Source organism: Myxine glutinosa, chromosome 6 (assembly GCF_964187855.1).
Source record: "Myxine glutinosa chromosome 6, kmMyxGlut1.1, whole genome shotgun sequence".
In the NCBI taxonomy this organism is placed as follows: Eukaryota; Metazoa; Chordata; class Myxini; order Myxiniformes; family Myxinidae; genus Myxine; species Myxine glutinosa.
Genome location: NC_136266.1, coordinates 77,983,419 through 78,005,967, shown reverse-complemented (window position 1 = coordinate 78,005,967; position 22,549 = coordinate 77,983,419). Strand labels below are relative to the sequence as shown.

General features: G+C 45.9%; 1 protein-coding gene across 1 annotated transcript in view; it reads left to right on the top strand.

Annotated features, from left to right (window-relative positions):
- Positions 1–22,549, top strand: part of LOC137430005 (scavenger receptor cysteine-rich domain-containing protein DMBT1-like) — a 188,904-nt gene that overhangs the window by 60,896 nt on the left and 105,459 nt on the right. Inside the window, exons 9-11 of the mRNA XM_078780034.1 lie at positions 3,928–4,239; positions 13,643–13,690; positions 19,981–20,028. Coding sequence (XP_078636160.1) covers positions 3,928–4,239; positions 13,643–13,690; positions 19,981–20,028 — 408 coding nt within the window. The remainder of the gene's footprint in view (positions 1–3,927; positions 4,240–13,642; positions 13,691–19,980; positions 20,029–22,549) is intronic.

Sequence of the window (22,549 nt, the reverse complement as noted above, 5' to 3'; positions counted from 1 at the left end):
CTGGTATAAGCAAGGACACGCCTCATTCACAATGCACTAGCCAATCCTCGCCGGTATAAGCAAGGACACGCCTCATTCACAATGCACCAGCCAATCCTCGCTGGTATAAGCAAGGACACGCCTCATTCACAATGCACTAGCCAATCCTCGCCGGTATAAGCAAAGACACTCCTCATTCACAATGCACTAGCCAATCCTCGCTGGTAAAAGCGGGGACACTCATTCAAAATGCACCAGCCAATCCTTGCTGGTATTGGCAAGCACACTCATTCACAATGAACGAGCGAATCCTCGCTGGTATTGGCAAGCACACTCATTCACAATGAATGAGCCAATCCTCGCTGGTATTGGCAAGCACACTCATTCACAATGAACAAGCGAATCCTCGTTGGTATTGGCAAGCACACTCATTCACAATGCACTTGCGAATCCTCGCTGGTATTGGCAAGCACACTCATTCACAATGAACTAGCCAATCCTCGCAGGTATAAGCAAGGACACTCCTCATTCACAATAAACGAGCCAATCCTTGCTGGTATTGGCAAGCACACTCATTCACAATGCACGAGCCAATCCTTGCTGGTATTGGCAAGCACACTCATTCACAATGCACTAGCCAATCCTCGCTGGTATAAGCAAGGACACTCATTCACAATGCACTAGCCAATCCTTGCTGGTATTGGCAAGCACACTCATTCACAATGCACTAGCCAATCCTCGCTGGTATTGGCAAGCACACTCATTCACAATGCACTAGCCAATCCTTGCTGGTATTGGCAAGCACACTCATTCACAATGCACTAGCCAATCCTCGCTGGTATTGGCAAGCACACTCATTCACAATGAACTAGCCAATCCTCGCAGGTATAAGCAAGGACACTCCTCATTCACAATAAACGAGCCAATCCTTGCTGGTATTGGCAAGCACACACATTCACAATGCAGTAGCCAATCCTCGCTGGTATTGGCAAGCACACTCATTCACAATGAACGAGCGAAACCTCGCTGGTATTGGCAAGCACACTCATTCACAATGAACGAGCGAATCCTCGCTGGTATTGGCAAGCACACTCATTCACAATGAACGAGCCAATCCTCGCTGGTATTGGCAAGCCACACTCATTCACAATGAACGAGCGAATCCTCGTTGGTATTGGCAAGCACACTCATTCACAATGAACTAGCGAATCCTCACTGGTATTGGCAAGCACACTCATTCACAATGAACTAGCCAATCATCGCTGGTATTGGCAAGCACACTCATTCACAATGCACTCGCGAATCCTCGCTGGTATTGGCAAGCACACTCATTCACAATGAACTAGCCAATCATCGCTGGTATAAGCAAGGACACACCTCATTCACAATGCACCAGCCAATCCTCGCTGGTATAAGCAAGGACACGCCTCATTCACAATGCACTAGCCAATCCTCGCCGGTATAAGCAAAGACACTCCTCATTCACAATGCACTAGCCAATCCTCGCTGGTAAAAGCGAGGACACTCATTCACAATGCACCAGCCAATCCTTGCTGGTATTGGCAAGCACACTCATTCACAATGAACGAGCGAATCCTCGCTGGTATTGGCAAGCACACTCATTCACAATGAATGAGCCAATCCTCGCTGGTATTGGAAAGCACACTCATTCACAATGAACAAGCGAATCCTCGTTGGTATTGGCAAGCACACTCATTCACAATGCACTAGCGAATCCTCGCTGGTATTGGCAAGCATACTCATTCACAATGCACTAGCGAATCCTCGCTGGTATTGGCAAGCATACTCATTCACAATGCACTAGCCTATCATCGCTGGTATTGGCAAGCACACTCATTCACAATGCACTAGCGAATCCTCGCTGGTATTGGCAAGCATACTCATTCACAATGCACTAGCCTATCATCGCTGGTGTTGGCAAGCACACTCATTCACAATGCACTAGCCAATCCTCGCTGGTATAAGCGAGGACACTCATTCACAATGCACCAGCCAATCCTCGCCGGTATAAACAAGGACACGCCTCATTCACAATGCACTAGCCAATCCTCGCTGGTATAAGCAAAGACACTCCTCATTCACAATGCACCAGCCAATCCTCGCTGGTATAAACAAGGACACTCCTCATTCACAATGCACTCGGCAATCCTCGCTGGTAGAAGCAAGGCCACACCTCATTCACAATGCACTAGCCAATCCTCGGTGGTATAAACAAGGCCACACCTCATTCACAATGCACTCGGCAATCCTCGCTGGTATAAACAAGGCCACACCTCATTCACAATGCACTCGGCAATCCTCGCTGGTATAAACAAGGCCACACCTCATTCACAATGTACTGGCCAATCCTCGCTGGTATAAACAAGGCCACACCTCATTCACAATGCACTGGCCAATCCTCGCTGGTATAAACAAGGCCACACCTCATTCACAATGTACTGGCCAATCCTCGCTGGTATAAACAAGGCCACACCTCATTCACAATGTAGTGGCCAATCCTCGCTGGTATAAACAAGGCCACACCTCATTCACAATGTACTGGCCAATCCTCACTGGTATAAGCAAGCACACGCCTCATTCACAATGCACTAGCCCATCCTCGCTGGTATAAACAAGCACACGCCTCATTCACAATGTACTGGCCAATCCTCGCTGGTATAAACAAGCACACGCCTCATTCACAATGTACTGGCCAATCCTCACTGGTATAAGCAAGCACACGCCTCATTCACAATGCACTAGCCCATCCTCGCTGGTATAAACAAGCACACGCCTCATTCACAATGCACTCGGCAATCCTCGCTGGTATAAACAAGCACACGCCTCATTCACAATGCACTAGCCCATCCTCGCTGGTATAAACAAGGCCACACCTCATTCACAATGCACTAGCCAATCCTCGCTGGTATAAACAAGGCCACACCTCATTCACAATGCACTAGCCAATCCTCGCTGGTATAAACAAGGCCACACCTCATTCACAATGCACTAGCCAATCCTCGCTGGTATAAACAAGGCCACACCTCATTCACAATGCACTAGCCAATCCTCGCTGGTATAAGCAAGCACACACCTCATTCACAATGCACTAGCCAATCCTCGCTGGTATAAGCAAGGACACGCCTCATTCACAATGCACTCGGCAATCCTCGCTGGTATAAACAAGCACACGCCTCATTCACAATGCACTAGCCCATCCTCGCTGGTATAAACAAGGCCACACCTCATTCACAATGCACTAGCCCATCCTCGCTGGTATAAACAAGGCCACACCTCATTCACAATGCACTAGCCAATCCTCGCTGGTATAAACAAGGCCACACCTCATTCACAATGCACTAGCCAATCCTCGCTGGTATAAACAAGGCCACACCTCATTCACAATGCACTAGCCAATCCTCGCTGGTATAAACAAGGCCACACCTCATTCACAATGGACTAGCCAATCCTCGCTGGTATAAACAAGGCCACACCTCATTCACAATGCACTAGCCAATCCTCGCTGGTATAAACAAGGCCACACCTCATTCACAATGGACTAGCCAATCCTCGCTGGTATAAACAAGGCCACACCTCATTCACAATGCACTCGGCAATGCACGGCGGTCTGAGTGTTGACACCTCAACTTGTGGTGGGGGGGTGGCGGTGGGTGTGGGGGGGGGGGGGGGGGGGGGGGGGTTAGGGGGGTTGGGGTGGTTTACATCCCTCTAATCCCACGTGAGGATGACATCCTGTGCTAACTTTCTTTCCCACAGATCTGAAGTTACACTAAACATCACAAAAGTTATTATGTTGTCCTTGAACGATTATGATATGTTTTGTTATAAAATAGTAAACAGCGAATAATTCGTACAAACAAAATAAAATGCATGAAAGCACAAACAATGATCTAATTCTGAAGATATTTTTCTTGTTGTCTTTTCCAGCAAATTCTGTCCGTCTAGTCGGAGGAAGGGGACGCTGTGAGGGTCGTGTGGAGGTGTTCTACCAGGGAGCCTGGGGCACTGTCTGTGATGATTCCTGGAGTATAACAGATGCAAATGTGGTGTGTCGCCAGCTTGGTTGTGGATCAGCCATATCTGCCCCATGCTGTGCATCATTTGGACAAGGAACTGGTTCCATATTGATGGATGATGTGCATTGTACTGGTTCAGAAGATTACCTTTCACAATGTTCACATTGGGGTTGGTACTCTCACGATTGTTCGCATGGTGAAGATGCGTCTGTTATTTGTGAAGGTACGTGGTTTTACAGAAGGAGAAGAATATCAAACTTTTTGAACGAATTTTTTGCCAAATGTTGTTGTTCAATCACAATTATTTCCAGATAAGATGAATACACATTTCAGATAATTCTGTCTGCATTTATAACAATTTCTATAACTGAATAATGAGTTCTCTGGTGAAAAGTCAAAATCATTGTTGATGAGAAAAATAACATCTGTAATGGTGAGAATTCAATCACTAACCTTGGTGCACGACGTTCCATCTTGACGTTTTTCGACAGGCGACAATAATAATAAGGTTTGATAAGATTTCAGTTGAGAAAAGGACAAAGAAGAGAATAAACCATTTGAAAAAGGACAAAACATGGAAAAGACAATCCACAATGAAGAAACCAAAGGCCACAGGTAGCATGAACATATTATACCGATTCACAGCAAAGAGGAAGAAAATAGCAGATGCAAGAAGTCTCTCTGAAAGAATGATTCAAAGGGAAAGACCAGAGGGAATCTGTGAAGTGGATTCAAGGGTTTGACGACCATGTATTCCACAGAGAGGTGTGGGTGATGAAAGTGTCGTACAAAAGAGTTTCCTGGATTATATCATGGCTTATTTTCAGTGAAGGAGAAAACAAAGAGCGAGAGCAGCAGTGCATACAGCATCCAACTCCTACAGGTACAAAATAGACAGGATTTCAAATACCATGTGAAGTGATATTAGGATGTCCACTTCCTCGGTTTCTTTGCAAATGACTGATAGTGTGTGCTGATAATGATGGGAATGGTTGGTGAAACCCCCGTCAAAGTTCCAAAGGAATAGACAGTGATAAAATTCAATACATGTGGACAATAACTATTATCAAAAATATATACATACAGTCACGAGAAAAAGTAAGTACACCCCATGTAAAGTTTTGACTTTTTCAACATATTTCAACATACAGCTATTTGATCTTCATTTCAACAATATTGATAGATAAAGGTGATATAATATAACAAATATCATGAAACATTTACATTTTGTAGTCCATTGTATAATTAAAATAAACATGAATGCAAATTTCGCATATGGAAAAAGTAAGTACACCCCGACATTTATCACTTCTTCAAATACCTAAAATTAGAATCAGGTGCACCAGCTCAGGTGCAAATGATTAGAACATTGTGAGAGAGGATCTTGGAGGAACCTGTCTTATTTAAACCTCAGACATTTAGTTTGGTTTGCTCTTTGTTGTTGAAGTGTGCGGCGTCACCTTGCCTAGATCAAAAGAGCTCTCTGAGGCCTTCAGAAAGAAGGTTATAGATGCCGACGAGTCTGGAAAGGGATTTAAAAAGATCTCCAAACAATTTGAAATCAATCATTCGACTGTCCGGAAGATCATCTCTAAGTGGAGACGATTCCAAACAACTGCCAACTTGTTCAGGCCAGGCCGCCCCAGCAAGTTCAGCCCGAGAACAGACCGCAAGATCCTGAAAGAAGTGTCTAAGAACCCCAGAATGTCATCACGGGACCTACAGGTAGCTCTTGCCATTGTTGATGTCAAAGTGCACGAGTCTACCATAAGAAAGAGGGTGCACAAATTTGATCTACATGGGAGATGTGCCAGGAGGAAACATTTGCGGTCCAGAAAGAACATCAGGGCAAGGCTAAAGTTTGCCATTGAACACCGAGGCAAAGTCCAGCACTTCTGGAACCATGTGCTCTGGACAGATGAGTCAAAGGTAGAGCTATTTGGCCACAATACCAGAAGACATGTTTGGCGAAAACCAAAGACAGCATTTGACCACAAGAACCTGATACCAACTGTAAAGCATGGTGGTGGAAATATTATGGTTTGGGGCAGCTTTGCTGCATCAGGGCCTGGGCAGCTCACCATCATAGAATTCACTATGAATTCTTCATTGTACCAGAGGGTGCTTGAGGATAATGTGAGGCCATCTGTCGGAAAGTTGAAGCTTAACCGAAGGTGGACCTTGCAACATGACAATGACCCTAAACATACCAGTAAATCCACCAAGGAATGGCTGAAAAGAAAGAAATGGAGGGTTCTGGAATGGCCAAGTCAAAGCCCGGATCTAAATCCCATCGAGATGTTGTGGGGGGATTTGAAACGAGCTGTGCATGCAATAAACCCCTCAAACATCGCACAGCTGAAAGAATTCTGCATGGAGGAGTGGGCAAAAATTTCTCCCAGTCGATGTCAGAGCCTGGTAGACAGTTAGAAGAAACGCCTACTTTTTTTTCTTTTTTTTTCTTCTTTTTTTTGTATACAAGATCGAGGCTCGTGAAAGAGCGAACATTAATCACACAGAAAGACAAACAGACACACAAAACAAATAACATCGGGAGCGGTAGACAAGATGGGGAGAGAGGGGGAAGGACACAAACACAACATTTGAGAGCAGGGACCGAGAGACATGGAGACATCGAGAGAACTGTGGGAGGGAGAGGGCTTTGGGGGGGAGGCATGGGAAGGGGGGGGGGGGGGGGTGGGAGAGGTATAAAACATATGGACACTGCCAAGACTTCCAGGAAAGAAGTTGGAATTTCAAACAAGGTGGATCTGGGGTGAATTAGTGGGGGTAGAAAAGATCAAGGTTTTGGATTGGGGAAGATAAGAGATGGTGGTGAACAGCTGTTTTGAAGACCTGGAGGGAGGAGTGTGATTGAAGTGAGTGTGGGAGTTTGTTCCAGAGGCGGGAGAAAAGAGGAATGAAAGAGTGAAGGTGAGCAGAGAGCCGAGATTTCGGCAGTTTAACCATCAGAGGGTGGCTGGCAGATCTTGTGCGACCTGTAGGAATATTTGGGGGACAGAGCACAGAGAGAGCTGGGGGAGCAAGGCCGGAGAGGAGTCGGTAGAAGACAGAAAGGCCACCTACCTGCCTGCGGTGAGTGAGTGAAAGGCCCTCAGAGATAGCTTCATCGCGGGAGATTCCAATGATTCTGAAAGCTTTGGATTCAACAGCGTGAAGCCGAGCCAGGTGTGAGGCAGGAGCACCAGCCCATAGGGGAGAACAGTATTCCATTGAGCTGCGGATGAAAGCCTTGTATTTGGTGAGGAGCTCAGGTGTGCCTAGGAAGGACTTCGCACGACGGAGGATGCCCAGTCAGCGACTGGCTTTGGAGGCCAGCTTGGAAATGTGGTTTTCCCAAGAAAGATCATGGCAGATGGTGAGACCCAAAAGCTTGAGTGACAGAACTTCTTGGAGAGGATTGTTGAGAAAGTAGATGGGAGGGTTGTCCAGTCGATCTTTTCGGAGAGACATAGTAAGAGTGTGAGATTTGTCAGGATTGAAAGACATGTTCCACATGTTTGACCAGTCTGTGATTTTGTCCAGGTCTTCAGAGAGTGAGGAGGCTGCAGACTGCCGATCTGAGGGAAGAGGAATGGAGCGGCAGAGAGTGGAGTCATCAGCAAAGAGATACAGAGGATTTTCCAGAGAGTCGGAGAGATCATTGATAAAGACCAGAAAAAGCACAGGGCCCAGCACACTGCCTTGGGGAACTCCAGCCTGAACGGGAAGGGGAGATGAGAGAAATCCATTCAGGGCCACACGTTGACTACGACCAGAGAGGAAGTCCGCAAGCCATGCATGGAGATTTCCATGGATACCATAGGAGGAGAGTTTGGTGAGCAGAGCTGGGTGCCAGACCGTATCGAAGGCACGTGATATGTCAAGGGAGACAGCTCTGATTTCCTGTTTGGCATTGAGGACCTCCATCCATTGTTGAGACAGCAGAAGCAGCATGTCCAGAGTAGAGTGACCTGGTCTGAAACCAAATTGATGATCAGAGATCAAGCCATTGGAGAAGAGGAAAGATTTCATATCCGAAGCAATGATGGATTCCATGACTTTGCTGATAATTGGGAGCAGGCTGATTGGTCTGTAGTTGCAAGGATCTGTTTTTGCACCTTTTTTGTGTAAAGCGGTAATGTTTGCTGATTTCCAGGATGCTGGCAGATGACCTTGAGCAAAAGATAGGGTGAAAAGAACAGAGAGAGGGTGAGATAGAGTGGCAGAGCAGGATTTTAGGACCCGTGGGCTGATGCCATCTGGTCCAGTTGCAGAATCAGAGTCGAGGTTTGACAAAAACTCCTCCACCTTGTCAGGAGAGAAGGTCACAGAGTCCAGGAGCAGTTTGGTTCGACTGGGAAAGGTGGGAACAGAGAGAGATGGGTTTGGGACTAAGGATTTTGAGGCAAACACAGAGTTGAGGCATTCGGCTTTGTCACGTGCGATGTCAACTGTGTGGCCATTTGAGGTAAGGGAGGGGATGGAGGGGGAACAAACACCAGAAACGGATTTGACCAGACGCCACCAGGATTTGGAGGAAGGAGACAGGTTTGAGAGTTCATTCTTGAGTGAGGAGAGATAGTGCTTCCTGGCACTCCTGAGGGTAGACACACACTTGTTCCGAGCTTGGTGGAAGGAACTGAGATTTCCTTCAGTTGGATTAGCCTTCCAAGAGGCAAAGGCAAGTTGTTTCAGGGCAACTGCCTCACCACAAGATTCAGTGTACCATGGACGGGAGGAAGGGTAAGACAACTGAAGGCGAGATGGGATAAATCTGTGCATGAGAGAGATCAGTTTGCTTTGGAAGAATTCCCAGGAAGAATTGATGTCAGAGGCAGTGGAGATGGGAGACCAATCCAGACGAATGATGGCTGCTTGAAGACCGTCCCAGTCGGCCTGAGTGAAATGCCAGACTCGTCGACGCTGAGGAGGCTCTCTGAGAATGGCCAGAGAGATGTCCACTTTGACAAGCACATGATCAGAAGAACCGATTGGAGCAGAAGAAGAGCAGCAGACATTAGCAGGGAAGTTAGTCATAACCAAGTCTAGAAGAGAAGATACTCCATTGGCTGAGATCCGGGTCGGGAAATTGACAGATTGTGTCAATCCCAGTGAGTCACAGAAGTCCTTTGCTGAGGTGCCATGACTGGTGAGAGAGGAACCCACACCCAACCAGGTGGCATGATGACAATTGAAGTCACCACATATGAGGAAGAGAGAGTTGGGATGAGTGGATAGAAGTTGGTCCATGTTGTCGGACAGTGAAATGTAGATGGAGTCATCACTGTTTGGGGGACGGTACAGAACACATATGAACAAAAGGTAGGAGCGGAGAGGAAGCTGTAGCCAGAGGTACTCCTGGGGGTGAAGAGGAGAGAGGGCAGTGCAAGGAGAGTGAGGAAGAGAGTTTTTGATAAAGATAGCCACGCCACCACCAGGCCGAGGCTCAGGTCTATCATACCGGAGGAGGGAGTAACCAGGAAGAGATATTAAGGAATCAGAGACATCTTGAAGGAGGAAAGTCTCTGTTAAGCAGATCAAGTCTGGATTGTCAGAAGCAACCTGTATGGAGAGATCAGTCATGTTTGAGCGAAGGCCCCGGATGTTTGAGGTCCATACCGTTAATGAAGAGAGAGGGGGAGCATCGGGTACAGGAGAGGGGAGGGGAGGAGTAGGGTAAGATGAAGGATGAGAGGGGGAGGTAGGGAGAGCAGTTGTTAGTGTGTCAGCGATTGCAGAAGAGTTCCAAGAAAGGGAAGGATGAGGAGGATGAAAGGTTTGAAGGTGAAGGGATGAGGCACAGTGAGGGGTTGTTTGAGGGGGGGGCAGAGGAAAGAAGAAGGTTGGGGGGGTGGAGGTATGAGATAGAAGGGAGACGAAGTGGGGAGGAGGCAGCTTCGAGGAGGAGGGGGGAGGAGGGAGAATTGGAGAGGAATGGTATGGGGGGAGATTTGAATGGGAGGGGTTGGGGGGGAGTTTTGAAGGGGAGGAGTGAGGGGGGAGTTTAGGAGGGGAAGGGCAAGGGGGGAGTTCAGGAGTGGAAGGGCAAGGGGGGAGTTCAGGAGTGGAGGGGCAGGGGGGGAGTTTAAGAGTGGTGGGGCAAGGGGGGAGTTTAGGAGTGTAGGTGCAAGGGGAGGGATTTGGATGGGAGGGGCAAGAGGGGAGTTTAGAAAGTGGATGATTAATGAAAGACGAACATTGAAAACAAATTGGGTTTGTTGTGATTTTCAAGTTAGCAATCCGGTTCAGAATGATGGAGGAGGGATGGAATGAATGTGAATTTAGACCATGTAGTGAGGGAGACGTATAAGATATTGAATTTCTTTTTTTTGAGGTGGAATGAGTTGGAGAGGAAATTGAGAAAAGCCTTTTAAATAGGAAGAAAAACAGCGTGTTGTAAAATACCACTGAGTAAAACACTGAAGGGGAAAGGTTATACATATTTAAATAATATTTAAACAGAACCGTGAACAATCTTATGTGCACAAAAAATACCAACGGGGGGAGAGGCGAGAGGGACCACCACGAGTCATGTGAAGGGCAAACGGTGGATGGCAAGGAGTTAATGGGGGCGGGGCGAACAGCACACCTGGACAGAAAATACAGGATGAGTCAACAGTACACGTGGAGAAAGGAAAATAAATGTTTTTGGTTTTTTTTTTGTTTGTGTGGTTTTTGGGGGTGGTGGGGGGGGAGGTGGGGATTTAGAACGTTAGACAGAGTATTATGTTCGGGGTAGAAGGGAAAAAAACTAAGAGCCAAGCAAAACACGATTAAGATAACAAACACCGACGGGGGTACAACTACAAGGCCGCACACGAGGAGCAGAACACGATTAAATAATTACAAGTTACAGGAAATTCAAACCAAAAGTAACTATTATCAAAACAATAACGCATGGACGATAAAATAACGAGTTGAAATTTGACAATCTATCTGGGGAAATGGGGGAGAAACACGTGGTCGAAGAATGAATGAACGAACGAATAAGAATGAATAAACGAATGAGAACAGAGAAGGAAATGTTTTTTTTGGGATTTTTTTGAGTTGTGATTTACACAAGGAAGAGGGCTATGGGGTGAAAAGATTGGGAAAACAGAGAACGAAAGTTATTGGATCACAAAATCACGGACCGCTGAGAGAAAAACAAAGCCTCAAGGTTGTACAGTGTTCACTGTACAACTACAAGGCCTCAAAACACGACCCGAATTAACACGATTTTCAATACAGGTATGAAAGATTTGCACCGAAAATATTCGTCGGGAGACAATATATACACCATAAAATAAATAGTTATAACGAAAATACAAATGGGAACAATTACTTAACTTCGATTTCGATGGATAGCATGGAGAGCTGAGAATAAACGAACCCTCGCCAGCAAGACCGGAAACGGAAGTCCAAACGGAAGTACTTGAGGTTGTTTCTGCCAAAGGGGGCAATACCACCTATTAGAGCCAAGGGTGTACTTACTTTTTCCACATGCGAAATTTGCATTTATGTTTATTTAAATTATACAATGGACGACAAAATGTAAATGTTTCATGATATTTGTTATATTATATCACCTTTATCTATCAATATTGTTGAAATGAAGAACAAATAGCTGTATGTTGAATGATGCTGAAAAAGTCAAAACTTTACATGGGGTGGACTTACTTTTTCACGTGACTGTACATGTATGTTCAATAATGAATGAAAAAATAATTCTCACAAATACAAATGCACAATGCATCCAAACAACAGGTTGAAAATTCCCTTTTCCAAACAGGTGAATGCATTTGTAATTGTTGATATGCAATGACAAGGATCACATTCCGAGACACCGGCCACCTACGAAGTGGAACCCTTCATGAACTTCACCATTTCAGCAAAATATGAATCTATTTAGTTTGTGCAATGTTCAGATCTGATCTTAACTTGAGCATACATGTTCTCAAAAGATCATCAACTGATACTTGATAAACAGCAGTACCAGCAATCGGGTTGTGTCCCGTTCCTCCTGTGAAATGAAACAGAAAAGCAAATACTGCATTGGAGTCATCAGAAGGAAACAGAAGAAGTAAAGAGCAAAGATGGAGTCATCAGGACAAAGCTGGATAGGATTTGGGTTTCAGATGCTACTCCTCTACCCTCAAACCCATCAAAGGCACAGCCAAGTGAACCTTCCAGAAAACATTCTACTAGAATTCACTTTTCCTAAGACAGATAGAGGAAGAAAGAGAGAAATAAAGAAGAAGCAAGAAATAGAATGAAAAAGGAGAAATATGAAAAAGTCGAAAGAAATGTGAAAGGAACAAAGATGTTGGGAAGAACCCGGATAGATAGATTTCAGCTGTTCTTCCTCAGGTAAAAACGCAGCAACAGTTACAAGCTACCGGAGGTCCATGAGTTGAGTTGTACAATCTTATGCTCACAGCGCAGAAATATAATCAGACAACATGCTACTCCACACCATAAGCTCTTGTGAGTATCTTTGAAATGTCAAATAAATTCGTTCATTTGCAAAATGGGCCTGTGAGAGCTTCACACAAACATGGAAACTTGCTATGTCTGGGCAACTTTACTCTTGATTTGCTAAATTTTCTACAATTCATTTGTGGGAATGGTTAGAAAGTTAATCACATCACAAGAAACATAATTTGGTGAATATATCATACCTGAGAAATAGGTTCAGGTTGTCTGTCTTGTTGAGATTGAATGTCATGCTTATTCTTGTGCATCTGAAAATTCCAATGTTTTCAAAATCATCCAAGTGATGCTGCAATGTCACATCTGTCACTTGAAAGGGGACTCGAGTGAAGGTGGAAGGGAGAGTTATCTGATCAAGTTGTTGAATTTTGTTTAATCATGGAGAGGGAAGGTTCAATGGACACCGCTTCAGATGACCACGGAGACCCAACTCTCAGAACATTATTGGAAAATATTATGCCATTTGAAGTTCCTTCTTGATTGCAGCCGTTGACGATTTCTGATGTTAACAGAAGACGTTCAGCTTAGTGAAGGGACTCCTCACCAAAGATTATCGTGAGAGTCCTGTGGTCTCTGAAATAGACATCCATTAAAATAACTCATCTATCTGTTAAGTAAATGTTTCATCGCTTCTGATGTTTTTTTATTGTAAACGAAGACAAAACTCTGCATCATATTCAATCGGTAAATCATTGTTGTGAAAGAGGTTTTCCTTTGGTTATGTTTTTTTTACAGTTTGCAAAAATGATGAAAGAAAGTATTTTCTTGGAGGACAAAGACTGACATTTTTATCTAATAACTGTTGTCTTCTTCAAGAGGATATTTTGACATGACGGACGTTGTTGTGGGATTTTCTTATCTTTCTATAATAGTAAAAATTGATGCTGGAAAAGAGGAAACAAAATATCAGCAAACTGCTGCTTGGAAAAATGCCTTTCTCACTTCCACGGAGAATTCGATGTAATGAAGAAAAATGCAATGAAAATCTGATTTATTTGCAATCCGCTCCACATGTAACCTTGAATATCAGATGAGTTTGTACCGTTTTGATTGCTTTGCTTGTTTTGATTTGTTGAAATGATTTGTTCGTGTGGAAACATTGTAATAAGTACCTTTTAAATGCATAATTTTATCTCTGTCGGATGAAACAGATTCACAATCGTACACCACAACAGTATCAACGACACCAACTACTGCAGGTAATACTTTCGCTTTGGATACAACCATAGTGTGGATAAAAAAACTTCTTTCTTGAAATAAGTTAATTGATGAATCGCCTCAATTGTCATGACCGGTTTTAAATCAGTTTATATTTTGTGAAATGTTCTTTTGAGTAAATTAATTGTTGAATTGCTATACGTGATTACCTTTTCCAATCCATGAAATACATATCTTTTTTTTTTTTTTTTTTTTTTTGTATACTGAATCGAGGCTCGTGAAAGAGCTGACATTTACTTCACAAACAAATCAACCAGACAAACAAAATATATAAAAAGAGGGAGCGGAAGACAAGATGGGGAGAGAAGGGGAAGCACACAAACACAACATTTGAGAGCACGGAGCTGTGTGGGAGGGAGAGGGTTTGGGGGGAGGAGGCATGGGAAAGGGGGGGGGGGGGTGGGAGATGTATAAAACACAAGGACACCAAGGACTTCCAGGACAGAAGTTGGTATTTCAAAAAAGTTGAATTGGGGTGAAATTAGCGGGGATAGAAAAGATCAAGGTTTTGGATGGGGGAAGATAAGAGATGGTGGTGAACAGCTGTTTTAAAGACCTGGAGGGTGGAGTGGGATTGAAGAGAGTGAGGAAGTATGTTCCAGAGGCGGGAGAAAAGAGGAATGAAGGAGTGAAGGTGAGCAGAGAGTCTTGATTTTGGCAGTTTAACCATAAGAGGGTTGCAGGCAGATCTTGTGCGACCTGCAGGAATATTTGGGGGACAGAGCCCACAGAGAGCTGGGGGGGCAAGGCCAGAGAGGAGTCGGTAGAAGACGGAAAGACCACCAACCTGCCTGCGGTGAGTGAGTGAGAGGCCCTTGGAGTTAGCTTCATCGCCGGAGATTCCAAAGATTCTGAATGCTTTGGTTTCAACAGCGTGAAGACGAGCTAGGTTTGAGGCAGGAGCACCAGCCCAGAGGGGAGAGCAGTATTCCATTGAGCTGCGGATGAAAGCCATGTATGTGGTGAGGAGCTCAGGTGTGCCAAGGAAGGACTTCGGATGACGGAGGATGCCCAGTCGGCGACTGGCTTTGGAGGCCAGATTTGAAATGTGGTTTTCCCAGGAAAGATCATGGCAGATAGTGAGACCCAAAAGCTTGAGTGACAGAACTTCTTGGAGAGGATTATTCAGAAAGTGGATGGGAGGGTTGTCCAGGCGGTCTTTTTGGAGAGACATCGTAAGAGTGTGAGATTTGTCAGGATTGAAAGACATGTTCCACTTGTTTGCCCAGTCTGTGATTTTGTCCAGGTCTGCAGAGAGTGAGGAGGCTGCAGACTGCCGATCTGAGGGATGTAGAATGGAGGGACAGAGAGTAGAGTCATCAGCAAAGAGATAGAGAGGATTTTCAAGAGAGTCAGAGAGATCATTGATGAAGACCAGAAAAAGCACAGGGCCCAGAACACTGCCTTGGGGAACTCCAGCCTGAACAGGAAGAGGAGATGAGAGAAACCCATTCAGGGCCACACGTTGACTATGACTAGAGAGGAAGTCCGCCAGCCAAGCGTGGAGATTTCCATGGATACCAAAAGAGGAGAGTTTGGTGAGCAGAGCGGGGTGTCAGACCGTATCGAAGGCACGTGAAATGTCAAGGGAGACAGCTCTAATTTCCTGTTTGGCATTGAGGACCTACATCCATTGTTGAGAAAGCAGAAGCAGCATATCCAGAGTAGAGTGACCAGGTCTGAAACCAAATTGATGATCAGAGATCAAGCCATTGGAGAAGAGGAAAGATTTCAAATCTGAAGCAATGATGGATTCCATGACTTTGCTGATAATTGGGAGAAGGCTGATTGGGCTGTAGTTGCTGGGATCTGTTTTTGCACCTTTTTTGTGCAAAGCGGTGATGTTGGCAGATTTCCAAGCAGATGGCAGATGACCTTGAGCAAAATAGAGGGTGAAGAGAACAGAGAGAGGGAGTGAAAGAGCGGAAGAACAAGATTTTAGGACCCGTGGCCTGATGCCGTCAGGTCCAGTTGCAGAATCAGAGTCGAGGGTTGCCAGAAACTTTTCCACCTTGTCAGGAGGAAAGGTCACAGAGTCCAGGAGCAGCTGGGTACGACTGGGTACGGTGTGTACAGAGAGGGATGGGTTTGGGACACAAGATTTAGAGGCAAACACAGAGTTGAGGCATTCAGCTTTTTCACGTGCGGAGTCAGCTGTGTCGCCATTTGAGGTGAGGGAGGGGATGGAGGGGGAACAAACACCATCGAATGGAACAACCTGGCTTTTCTTCAACTTCATCATATTTTCCTGGAGACCATAAATAATTGAGAGAAGCCCTTGATGATCAAATTGCTGAGATGTAGTGATTGGACATGTACAGTGATACAGCTGTTTGAATACAGATTCTTTCCCAGTCTCTGGTATACAATCACCTTCTATTTGAAAAGGTGCCATTGTAGATTGCCTGCAGAGTTGGGAGGGCTGTCCAACCAATGGAGCCAAGGCAATCCGTCCGCACATACATTGTCCAAAGGTGCAAACATAGTCCAAAAATGAACTGGCGTTTTTATGCTAGATGATTTTGGGTACAGGGTCCCATGTTATGCTGTTCTGTGGCCTCTCGCTCATTGTTTCCATGAGGGGGAAAGGTGCTTCTTCATATAAAGAAGTTAATTTTGACTGCCTTTTTTGTTTTTTCTCTGTTCTGTAAATGGTAAACGTCATGGTTGCCCTTCATTGCCGATGACGTTCCTAGAAGTTGACAAACAGAAAACCTACAAACGTAAATGTGTTGTGTATATGAGATGTTGAATCAGACAGTCAGCACATTTTTATGTGGCAAGCAGTTTCACCAGGTGTAAATGAGTACCCAATAATACCAGAACCCATGCTACCCACAGTTCATACATGAATTTGTAATTAGTTCAGGAGGCCGTAAATTACTCAACAAATCTTCTCAAAGTACATCTTGGGACCTTTAACATCCAGGAACTAATGCTAACAGACCGGACACCAATTGTGACATCCATCTGAGGGACGGCGTACGCATTGAAGTGAAACACCAGGTGGACAGTTTGAAGCTCTGCCTTGTGTTGTATCCGGGAATTTTCGGGTTTTGCCATCATCAGAGGATGGAGCTTGCGCATGTGCAGTAAAGCACTTTGTTTGTGGCTTCCCTATGTCTGAGTCATGTGCATATTTCCCGAATGTCGTGGACTGGAATACTCGGCATATTTGATTCTCCAGGATACACAAATTCCCGACGAAGGTTGTTGAATGTTTAGGAAACCTAAAAGATGGCTGTTTGGAAATTTGGGCGCCTTCGATAAGAAGGTTGAGTGCTTTGATGACCACACGGACAGGTGCGATGCATTTATGGTGGGAAATTTAATCGACGAGGGGAAAAATACCAACCTGCTACTGGTGTTGTTGGGAGCAGAGACATTTAAAATGATGAAGAACTTATGTCGTCCAGATTCTTTTAAAATGAAGTCTTACGATGATTTAAAGGGGCTGTTATCAGAACACTTCACTCCTAAACCCATCGTGATTGCCGAGCAACACAAATTTTGGATGGCCAGACAAGGTGAGCACTCGTCCATGGCTGACTTTGTAATACGTTTGAAGCGGCTTGATTGTACCTGTTGTATCTGTTCGGTTGGACGATTTCTACATGAAGCCTGCAGAGACAGACTTGTGTCCGAATTTCACCCAAAAATTGCCAGAACACAAACTAATTTGTTATCTGAGGCAATTTTGTCGTTTGAAGACGCCAGAGTGAAATGTTTATCAGACAAATTATCTGGCAAAGCCAACAAGGAGCAGCACATAGGGAGCCAAGCAGTAAGAACCGAGGACGAAGCCACCGACCAACTTGTGTGGGAGAGGATGTTGACACCAGCTGAGCGGGCGGAGAGTTATCTGATGAAATGGTTGAATCATTTTCCAATTATTGAGAGAGAAGAGAAGGTCCCTTGGCCAACACTTCAGATGACACTCGTCATTCGGAATATGATAGGAAAAGGTTAGGCCATTCAAAATATTTCATTGATTGTGGACGTTGATGATTTCTGATGTTGATGGAAGATTGTGGACGTTGATGATTTCTGATGTTGACGGAAGATTGTGGACGTTGATGATTTCTGATGTTGACGGAAGATTGTGAATGTTGATGATTTCTGATGTTGATGGAAGATTGTGAATGTTGATGATTTCTGATGTTGATGGAAGATTGTGAATGTTGATGATTCATGATGGTGACGGAAGATTGTGGATGTTTATGATTTCTTATGTTGACGGAAGATTGTGGACGTTGATGATTTCTGATGTTGACGTAAGATTGTGGACATTGATGATTTCTGATGTTGACAGAAGATTGTGGACGTTGATGATTTCTCATGTTGACAGAAGATTGTGGATGTTGATGATTTTTATGTTGACGGAAGATTGTGGACGTTGATGATTTCTGGTGTTGACAGAAGATTGTGGATGTTGATGACTCATGATGGTCATGGAAGGTTGTGGATGTTTATGATTTCTGATGTTGACGGAAGATTGTAGACGTTGATGATTTCTGATGTTGACGGAAGATTGTGGACGTTGATGATTTCTGGTGTTGACAGAAGATTGTGGATGTTGATGACTCATGATGGTCATGGAAGGTTGTGGATGTTGATGACTCATGATGTTGATGGAAGATTGTGGATGTTTATGATTTCTGATGTTGACGGAAGATTGTAGACGTTGATGATTTCTGATGTTGACGGAAGATTGTGGACGTTGATGATTTCTGATGTTGACGGAAGATTGTGGATGTTGATGATTTCTGATGATGACGGAAGATTGTGAATGTTGATGATTCATGATGGTGACGGAAGATTGTGGATGTTTATGATTTTTTATGTTGACGGAAGGTTGTGGACATTAATGATTATTTCTGATGTTGATGGAAGATTGTGAATGTTGATGATTTCTGATGTTGATGGAAGATTGTGAATGTTGATGATTCATGATGGTGACGGAAGATTGTGGATGTTTATGATTTCTTATGTTGACGGAAGATTGTGGACGTTGATGATTTCTGATGTTGACGTAAGATTGTGGACATTGATGATTTCTGATGTTGACAGAAGATTGTGGACGTTGATGATTTCTCATGTTGACAGAAGATTGTGGACGTTGATGATTTCTGATGTTGACGGAAGATTGTGGACGTTGATGATTTCTGGTGTTGATGGAAGATTGTGGATGTTGATGATTTCTGATGTTTATGGAAGATTGTGGACGTTGATGATTTCTGATGTTGACAGAAGATTGTGGACGTTGATGATTTCTGTAGTTGACCGAAGACCTTTCACATAGTGAAGGATCTCCTCACCAAAGATTGTCCTTTAAGGGTCTTGTGCTCTTTCAATTAGATATCCATTAAACTAGCTCATCTATCTTGTTAAGTAGAGGTTTCACTGCTTTAGATTTTTAATTGGAAAGTAAGACAAAACTCTGCATCATATTATGTGAAAGAGGTTTTCCATTGATTTTTGGTATTTTAAACTCAACTGGATTATGTCCAGCTGAGTTTTTGTCAACACCCAGTGTCCGTTGTTCGTCTGTCTGTCTGTCTGTCGTCTTTAAACAATTCGACGTCTACGCTCTAAAAGTCACAAATATTGATGAAACTGGATGAAACTTGTTATGCAGCATCTTTAAGACATAAAGTAGTTTGGGATTGCATTTGGGCATTGCACGCCCAAAATGAGCGCGACAGGGCGGCCGTATTGAAAAATCAATTTTTGTCATATATTTTTAGCACATATAAACTATATAGTTTGTGGTTCTATTATGCATATTCTTACCATATTGATATAGACCCGTTGAGTTCAAGTTCCCTGGAACCTCGAGTTACATTTTGCAACAATGATGAAAGAAAGTACCTCCTATTGAAGCAGAAAGACTTCCATTTTTTCATGAACCTTTGTCTTCTTCAAAGTGATATTTTGATGTGACAAACGTTATTATTTGTGGGATTTTCTTATCTTTCTAAAATTGTAAAAATTGATGCTGCAAAAGAGGAAACAAAATATCAGCAAACTGCTGCTTGGAAAAATATCTTTCTCATTTTTCATGGAGAACTCGATGTGATGAAGACAAATGCAATATAAATTTGATGTTAGTTTTACAATCTGCTGGACACGTAGCCCTACATATCAGAGGAGTTTGAGAAATTCTTCGTTTGTGTGGAATCATTGTAATAAGTATGTCGGGAACAATCCGTAAAAAAAGCACAACAAACCTTTTATAACTGTAATTTTGTCTCTTTGTTGGATTGAACAGATACAACATCGGACACCACAACATTTCCAACGACATCAAGTCCTGGAGGTAATCTTTATGCTTTGGATCAAACCATAGTGTGAATAAATCGGCTAAATCGTCTTTCATGAAATAAGTTAAGAGAGGAATCGCCTCAATTGTTGTAACAAGTTTTAAATCAGATTACATTTTGTGAAATGTTCTTTTGACTAAATTAATTGATAAATTGCTCTATTTGATCATCGTTTACAATCAATGAAAGGTTAAATGGATTAACCTCGCTTTTCTTCAACCTCATCATCTTCTCTTGGAGCCCATGGATATTTGAGAGCAGCATTTGTTGAACAAATTGGCTTGCTGGTTGTATCATCACTGAGATGTAGTGATTGGACATGTACAGTGATACTGCTGTTTGAATACAGATTATTTCCTTGTGTCCAGCATACAATCACCTTCTCTTTGAAAAGGTGACATTGAAGGAGCTGGGGCTCCCACGTCGATCGGAAGAATGGACGCGACAAAAAGCTGGAATTCATCCGAGTTGCTTTAATCAAACCAAACACTCAGGCACTCTGAAAAGCCCGTTTATCGGGCAGCAATATATATACATATTATCCCGGAGCGTTTGCCCAGGAAAGGCGAGAGGGGGCGTGGCCCAGCGTCCTGGCTGCGGCCTGGCAAGTTGAGGGCGAGCCTGCCTGGGCGTCCTGGACGAGCCCGGCATGGTGATCGCTCCGCGTCCTTGATAGGTGCAAGGCAATTGTGAAAACCCAGCGGTAGCCGCTACACACGTCCCCCCAGAAACGACTTGCACCGGCAGGGTCCATTTGAGGGGGGTCCTGATGACCCGGCCGAAGCGACCCCTGGCGGGTCGTGGGAGGGGGTCCGGTGTGGTGGTGGGCGGTCGAGTGGGGGGCACCGTGGATGGGGGACGGCCTCGCCGCGGCGGAAGGGCCACCCGTGGTGGGTGGTCGACGTCCACGTGCGCCGGCTTGAGGCGGTCCACCGCAATCCAGTCCGACCTGCCGCCGATGTCGATGACGAACGACTTGTCGTCCCGTCGCAGCACCCGGAAGGGCCCGTCGTACGGCAGCCGGAGTGGCCCCCGATGTGCGTCGTGACGCACAAAAACATACTCCGCTGTGCGAAGTGCTGGGGGTACGTAGGACTGGGGGTCACCATGGTGGGATGTTGGCACGGGGGCAAACCGTCGGGCGGCCTCCTGGAGGTCCGAGCGCTGGTGAGCTAAGGACCAGGGACTGGTAGCGTCGGGCACGAATTCGCCCGGGACGTGTAGCGCCTGGCCATAGACAAGCTCGGCGGTGGATGCCTGGAGGTCCTCCTTGGGGGCCGTGCGGAGGCCCAAAAGGACCCACGGCAGCCGGTCGGCCCAACCGCCGTCTTGAAGGCCGGCCATGAGCGCGGCCTTCATGGAGCAGTGGAATCGCTCGCACAACCCGTTTGCTTGGGGGTGGTAGGCCGTAGTACGGTGGCGCTTGACGCCCAGGTTGCGGGCGACCGCGCCCCACAGCTCGGAGGTGAACTGTGGTCCGCGGTCTGACGAGATGTCCGCCGGTGCGCCGAAGCGGGCGACCCAGGTGGCGATGAAAGCCTGCGCCACGTCGGCGGTGGTGGTGGAGACGAGGGGAACGGCCTCCGGCCACCTGGTGGTCCTGTCCACCATGGTGAGCAGGTGTGTGAACCCCCGTGATGGGGGGAGGGGGCCCACCAGATCCACGTTGACGTCGTCGAAACGTCGTTCGGGCACGGTGAAAGGTGCCAGCGGGGCCTGGGTGTGTCGGTGGACCTTGGCCCGTTGGCAGGCCGTGCAGGTGCTGGTCCAATCGCGTACGTCCCGACGAAGGCCGTGCCAGACGAATCGCGCCGACACCAGCTTCTGGGAAGCTTTCCGGCCTGGGTGGGAAAGGCCGTGGAGGGAGGCGAAGATGCGGCGTTGCCAGGTGACGGGCACGTTGGGGCAAGGCTGGCCTTGGGAGACGTCGCAGAGCAGAACAGTGTCCGCGAAGGGGATGTCGGCCAGGCGGAGGCCCGTGTCCGCCGCCCGGAGGGCTTGCACCGTGGTGTCGGTGGTTTGGTCCGCCGCCATAAGCGCAAAGTCCACGCCCAGGTGGACCGCGTTCGCGCTGGCCCGGGAAAGACAGTCGGCCACGGCGTTGTTTTTGCCGGCGACGTGCCGGATGTCCGTGGTAAACTCCGACATGGCGGAGAGGTGGCGCTGTTGGCAGGCCGACCACGGCTCCACGACCTTGGCCATGGCGTAAACCAACGGCTTGTGGTCGACGAACGCCGTGAAAGGTCGGCCTTCCAGGAGGTGGTGGAAATGGCGGACGGCCAGGTGTAGACCGAGGAGCTCCTGGTCAAACGTGCTGTATTTGAGCTCGTTCGGCCGGAGCTGCCGGCTGAAAAAAGCGAGTGGCTGCCAAACCCCGTTCACCCATTGCTCATGTACGGCGCCCACCGCGTAGTCGGAGGCATCTGTGGTGAGGGCGATAGGAGCGTTGAGCACCGGGTGAGCAAGCAGTGTTGCGTCGGCGAGGGCCCGCTTTGAGCTTTGGAAGGCCGCATCCAT